This window comes from Chrysemys picta, chromosome 2 (assembly GCF_011386835.1).
Source record: "Chrysemys picta bellii isolate R12L10 chromosome 2, ASM1138683v2, whole genome shotgun sequence".
Taxonomy (NCBI): Eukaryota; Metazoa; Chordata; order Testudines; family Emydidae; genus Chrysemys; species Chrysemys picta.
Window position 1 is genome coordinate 137,264,664 of NC_088792.1, and position 7,010 is coordinate 137,271,673.

Below are 7,010 nucleotides of genomic sequence, written 5' to 3' on the forward strand. Positions count from 1 at the left end.
ATGCATGATTTCCAGAGTTTGTCCAGCCTACAGCCACCTGAAACAGTCCCATGGTTGACATGGCAGTTGTGAAATTCTGAGGAGTATCCCTTTTTAATATGGGTTGTTTAAATTAAGGCTGAAAATATTTTTTTTGTACTAGAAATAATTCTTCTTGTCTTTCTTTTAAGGTCCTGGAAGTGATGGGATCATGGTAATCTGGAAAGACAACTTTGATTCCGTGTACAGTGAAGTGGCTGAACTTGGCAGGTATGACTTACTCATGCTATTTCATTGTGGAGGTTGGAAAGTTCAGCCAGTGTGTATGTTAGTCTCTGAAGGGTGGAAGAGAAATGTCAAAATATGACATTTGTTCAGATTATTTCTTTATAAAATCTTCTTGAAATTTACAATTATTTCTCACAATGATCAATTGTTGGAGTCAAAAACAGAACACAGAATTGCTCATCCTGTGAAGAAAAAATAACATCATGCTAAAATTCTGCCATAACTAAATGATGTAGCTTAAATACAAAAGCATTTTGTTTATGCTGAAACTTTACTCATGGGCTAAATTAGAGGGTGTATGCACTGCATGTGTTTTATGAAAAATTGTGAAAGTTCTCCAAATGATTGTACATAAGTGCTCCATAAGATTGTACAGCACTTCCTTAGTTAAGTATCTTAGTCTTTCCAACAAAATCCATTTGCATTACTTAGTCGTAGTACCCTAGAAAACAGATAAAATTCTGATTTTACTTTTCTGGAAATTTAAAAGGATTTTTGGTAACAGCTAATTAGTTATCAAGACCAGTTTGCTAGACTGTTAATAATATTTAAAGTCTTTGAATGTAGTCAAACTACCCTACTCTACTCATGTCCTATTGGACTTAGCCATAACATTTGTCCTAATACAATTGTGTACAGTTTCTGGTCCTTTAGCACTGTCCTCAGCTAATTCTTTTCCTTTAATTGTTTTTCAGGGGCAGGTTTTCTGTTGTTAAGAAATGTGATCAGAAGGGAACCAAGCGAGCAGTGGCCACTAAGTTTGTGAACAAGAAGTTGATGAAACGAGACCAGGTTACCCATGAACTCGGAGTCATGCAGAATCTCCAGCATCCCCAGCTCATTGGCCTTCTAGATACCTTTGAGACTTCCACCAGCTACGTCCTAGTATTAGAGATGTGTGTGGGCTCTAAGTAACATCATGTTATGTATATATGTAATCTTCATGCAACTGATTTCTTATGCCTGGATATTGTAGTAGTTTGTGAATGATTTTGGAGAAGTTTAGGATTTCACAGAACTTCTAGAGTGCTTACATAAAGTCCTGGAGCTCTCACATTCTGTTTTTAGAGATGGCAATACTGAAATGTTCTGCTTGTCCATAATGGAAAGCAGAGGCCCTGGCTGTTCACAAGAATCAATTCCCCCAACTAAAATCTCCTGTAAACAAGTTCACATTGGAAGGGTTTGGTACGGAGGAGACAGGAGGATCGTTGCAATGCAGAATTGATCCTCTTAATAGCCTCCCTCTGAAATTGTGTAAGTGGCTTTGGATGTGGTGAGAATAGGAGTGAGATGTGGATGGAGTAAATGTTCTAAAATGCTGATGTGCCCGGACTTCTCATCTCATCTCCATATGTTGTTCCTCTCTTCCTGAAGCTGCAGTCTACCACATTTCAATATAAGCTGATAGTGGTGGTGGAAGAGGAAGTTCTTCTATAGCATCCTAATTAGGTCAACAATTCCGTACTTCCCTGTTCAGCACCCCTCCTTCTTATGCTCGTAAGGTTTTTTTCTTCTGTATAAATGCAGCACAAGCATTAAAGGTTCCATCTGTACGTATGTTGACACACTGTTCAAAGGGGTTCAAAATGCATGTTCTCCACATGTCTAACATGAACATGGTGCCTAAGACTTTCAAAAGGGACTAATGGTTTTAGGTGCTTCAGCCCGTTATGAAAATCAGGCATCTTAAATGTTAGTGTCTCAGACTGGGCACCAAAAATGGAGGCACCATAATATTTTTATTACATTGTCGTGAGCTGCTTTCTGGGTTATCTTTACAGGCCTATGTAGTAGAAAGTCAGTAGATTAAAACTGTGTGAAATACATCAGGTGTCTTCAGTACTTAAACTGGAATTGGGATTTGCTGTGTTGCCCCAGTATAGTTTCAGTTGAATAAAATCATCCGTTCTAGAGCAGTGTTCTTGCACTGCCTGTATTCTATTAGTATTTTTTAAAATTCACAATGGAATGACTGTACACATCAAAAATAACTAGTGTTGCACAGTTTTATAGCATTTCTTTTATCTGGCAAAAATACTGCCTTTCCTTCTTTAGTGGCCTCCTTCCAAAATATGCTTCAGAATAGTAATCCTCACTTAACGGTGCTACACGATTAATGCAGACAGATTAATCCCAAGGGGCCTAGAATTTGTCATTTGACTTCAAGAAAAGTAAAGATTAAATTCCTAATGAGTAATGGGAGCCAGGGTTCACAAATAGTGAATTAATTGTTGCTGTTGGTGAAGATAAGGACAGTTTAACTTGAAAATGCTTTTGAAACTTTAAAATGAGCAAATATATTTTTAAAATGTTGCTGCTTTAGTGGTGCAATGAACTGTAACTCTTGTACTTCAATAGGGCTGACCAGGGTCGCCTTCTAGACTGTGTTGTGCGATGGGGAAACCTCACTGAAGGGAAGATCAGGCTCTATCTGGGAGAGATTCTGGAAGCTGTACAGTATCTTCACAACTGCAGAATAGCACACCTGGACCTAAAGGTGAGGCGCAGATGGTACTCCTGGAGTGTTACCAGAAAAGATGGCGAATTCTGGGGTGCAGCTGCATGCTACAGACAATCTGGGGTCTCCTAGCAATGGTTTCTTAGAGTGGCCATTGAGAGGCATGCAACCTTTGCCTTGAGCCATGGAATGCTCCATCCAAGGTTATATGAAGTGGTGGGAATTGCCCCCCGCCCATGCACCCCAAACTACTCTCTGTCACTGAAGCAGAAAGTCTTAACTTCCTCTGCGTCGTCCTATTTTGCTTGTTGGCTGTTCGTGTTCGCCTCTGTTAGATTTTGTGTAATGCACTGTTGATTTGTTTGCTTGGTTTTTGCCTGGGTAATTTGCTCTATAGATCATTTTCTCCACTTGAAACAACAGAATCTATTGTGCAAATTGAGTTCAAGGGTTGCTCTTGTGGCTCCAAATTCTCCTTTTCTATTTTTTATACTCTGTCTGAGGTGCTTGGGTGAAGGGCATCTGCTGGATCCTTGTTGCATCCATCTGGGTTTCACTGTTCGTATCTGATCGATTTTGATGGAAAAAGTCTTGAGCGTTTCAAGATGGATTTAAAGCTTGTTACTGGCCCTTCCTCCCACCCAATCCTGGTTTAGATGGGGAAATCCAGTGCCAAGAGGTCCTCTGTGCAAGCAGGGTCTGTTAGGCAGCAAGGGGCCTTGGAGCCAGTTCTGCAGATTTCATTCTTGATACGAAAAGGAGAGGAAAAAAGAGGCAGTACCATCATGCCCCAGATTCCCACTCATCTTCAACAAAATTAATTTTTAAAAAAATGGGCTTGATCTATGGCTGTTGTGGGCCCAAAAAGTCAGAGCTTTCTAGTTGTTTCTGGGTTTGTATGGCATGTGTACAGCAGCTGAATTCAAGAGTGGGGGGTCTACTTGAAATCCAGTTACAGGTAAGTAACTTTTTTCTTTAATTCAAAATACAATAAAAATTCCACCTTCCCTCATTGCTTTTAGGAGGTGCTTGTACGAGTTCCTGTGGTTTCCACAGTGTGGCTCTAAAAGACTGATTTTAAACTTCAGCTCAGTTCAACTGCCTCTATATTGCAAAATAAACAGCAACCCAAAGACATGTAAATGTTAAAGGACACTTTTATGTTGGGGGAAAAAATCTTTAACTTGCTACCCCAGTCTTCAAATATGTGCTGTTTATTGTTTTTCTGTGTCAGGAGGCAAGTACTCAATGAGTGTTATATAGACGGTATCAGTCAAAAGTTGTTGGGTCTTCAAAATGCAGGTTTACAGGGTTCCAGTTTTCTGTGGAGCTCTGCAGAACTCTTATTGTGAGTTTTTGCCAACTTAGGCAGGACTGTGTTTCCTGTGTCATGACTGTGTGAGAACCTAAAACTTGATGATCACATGTTGCAAGATGCTGCAGACTGTTGCAGGATTGTTTGAAGAGCTTGATAGAATGGTTTAGGAGCTTTGTGGAGCTAACCATGGTAATCCACTCGCTTGCAAACGTTTGCTGTGCTCACCAACTGACCCTGTTATTTGGGAAGCAGTGAACTAGATGTGTGCTAGACTTATTTGAAAGATGGATATGATTTTTCTCTTTGTATTTTCTAGCCTGAAAACATTCTGGTGGATCAGAGCTCAGCTAAGCCAACAATAAAACTGGCTGACTTTGGAGATGCCGTCCAGCTCAATACCACCTATTATATCCACCAGTTACTTGGGAACCCAGAGTTTGCAGCTCCCGAAATTATCCTTGGAAATCCTGTCTCCCTCACCTCAGATGTTTGGAGCATTGGAGTGCTCACATATGTCCTTCTTAGTGGCGTCTCTCCTTTCCTGGATGAAAGTGTAGAGGAAACTTGCCTGAATATTTGCCGCTTAGACTTTAGTTTCCCAGATGATTACTTCAAAGGAGTTAGCCAAAAGGCCAAAGATTTTGTATGTTTCCTACTTCAGGATGACCCAGCTAAGCGTCCTTCTGCTGCATTAGCCCTTCAAGAGCAATGGCTGCAGCTGGGGAATAGCAAAAATGTTGACAGCATTGACATATCCAGACTGACTTCGTTCATTGAGCGGCGAAAACACCAGAATGATGTTCGACCCATTCGTAGCATTAAAAACTTCTTACAGAGCAGGCTCTTGCCAAGAGTTTGACCTCGCTTGAAATTCTCTCTCATTCTCTTTCACCTGCCAATCAGACTGGAGATAGAAATCTCCTGCCAATCAGCTGTTGACTTGAATTTTGGAGAAAAAAAACAAATGGAGCCAATCAGCTGCTAGAATGTTCGTGTGAAAATGCATTCCAAGTAAACCTGCACACAGTAGTACTTGGGACTAGCAATGCAAACTATGCTGAGGTGGAGGACTATAGCATTGTACTCTGTGAAAGGCAGTCAAGAGCGTTACAGTAACAGTATTTTATTCAGGTTTCTGCAAAAAACAAAAAAAAACCACTTTTTTAAAAAAACAGATGAATAGAATTTTGCAAATGAACTGATCTATCATTTTCAAGATTTGTTCAAGGAAATAAATGCCTATGTTCAAAGCACTGGTATTAACGAACAAACAAAGACAAATATCAAATCACACCTGGAGAAGACTCACCAAATTGGCTGCCCATTGATATGGCCTCCATTGATGTCCGTTTTTCACTTGGTCCTAGAGCTTTCCAGTTGCCTCACCTGTATGTATCTCACATAGCAGTGCACTGAGATCAGACTCTGCTTTTAAGTGCATCCAACCTCAAAATTTTTGCATACAAATAGAATGAATCGTTTTGCTCTGATAAAATGTCGGCCTTACTTGTATATAGACTGTTACCTGCCTTCGGTCTGTAATTTTTCTCCCCCTCTCCCTCCTCCCTAAATGGTGGTACACCACTGTGCGGGTCTTCAGTTCAGGTCAGCCCTTGCTGTCCCATTCGAAAAGGACTTTGGGTTGGTGCCCAGCCTGCCAATCTGATTGTCGAGCAGTATACAGCAGGATGAAAATACTGTAAATGCACTCATTTGGGATTTTGTTTTATTTCATATCATGTGCAATGTTGTGGCTTTAACATTTTATGCAACTATTTATGAGGACCTCTGTTGTAACTGTAATAAATATATAGAAAAAGCACATACTTAGTACGGCGAGCTTTATGGTTTTGTTTGTGTGTTTGGGGTTTCTGGGCGGGTGAGGGAGGGAATATTGTATCACACTGTCGTTATTAGTTTAAGATGAGATTTTAGCTAAAAACTTAGTAAAGAATCTAGTGAGTTTTAAGGATTGTAAATAAATAAATTAGATATTCATAACCCAAATCACAAACTGGATAAGAAATAGGGTGACATTTTTTAAAAATTTATTATTATATTATTCAAAATGCCAAAGTATTACTTTCCCAAAATCAGTCTCAACATTTACTACTTTTTAGAATTTTCAAATCTGCGTTTACTGCTTTCTGTACAATAACTGAATGAATTTTTTGCTCTTTGGTGAAGAAATACATCCAAGCAGTAGTGGTTGTAAGACCTGACACGTAATGTAATTGTGTCTTATGTAACTGTTTTTAAGATTGAGGTAATATTAACATGTGATGAAATATTTAAAAAGACAGAGATGGTTTTCTGTGCATCAAGGAGTTCACATGGATGTGTTGTCGTCTATGTTTCTCTGTGCAAAATGCCATGTTTAAATAAGGAAACTAAGCCTGCAACCCACACTAGTTAGATATATGGGTCTTAAGCCATAAACTGGCTTTGGTTAGTTTTAAGCTTTGCCGCTTCCATTGTATTCTATTTATTCCTTTTTGTTTGTTTTTGTTTGTTTTGTAAAGTTGTACAGAAACTTTTTAAAAGAAAACTGAATTCAAAACTGGATGTGTATTCGTACCAACCTCATAACAACATCTTGTTCGTGTTTATTTTCCTCTATTATTTCAGTTAAATTTTTACTTTATTTTGCATGTATATTTCTTTGTACAGTGACGTTATGTGTTTAAACAGTATGATGTGATGTAAATATTTTATTTTGCCATCAGTTATTTTAAAAAAAAAATTAAACATATTTGACATATTTGTCTGATCTCTCTTGTTTTAAGACCTTATGCTCTAGGTCTTCCTATATCTCAGTGGTGCTCTGCACTGAAGCTGTGGCAATAGTTCACTGCTATAGAATGAGATTTAAACTGCCTATTTTAAAAGCCGGGAGTATGCCCCACCAAATACCATTTGCCCCTTACTTATAGGTGTTGAGTGCTTTGCGGTATCCTCGTCTTC

At 39.0% G+C, this 7,010-nt stretch overlaps 1 protein-coding gene across 1 annotated transcript in view; it reads left to right on the forward strand.

The window, feature by feature from the left end:
* The window catches only part of TRIO (trio Rho guanine nucleotide exchange factor), a 431,915-nt gene extending 425,108 nt beyond the window's left edge, over positions 1-6,807 (forward strand). The window contains 4 exon segments of the mRNA XM_008164380.4: positions 171-249; positions 963-1,163; positions 2,629-2,767; positions 4,363-6,807. Coding sequence (XP_008162602.2) covers positions 171-249; positions 963-1,163; positions 2,629-2,767; positions 4,363-4,905 — 962 coding nt within the window. The 3' untranslated portion in view covers positions 4,906-6,807.
* The last annotated feature ends 203 nt before the right edge of the window (positions 6,808-7,010 follow it).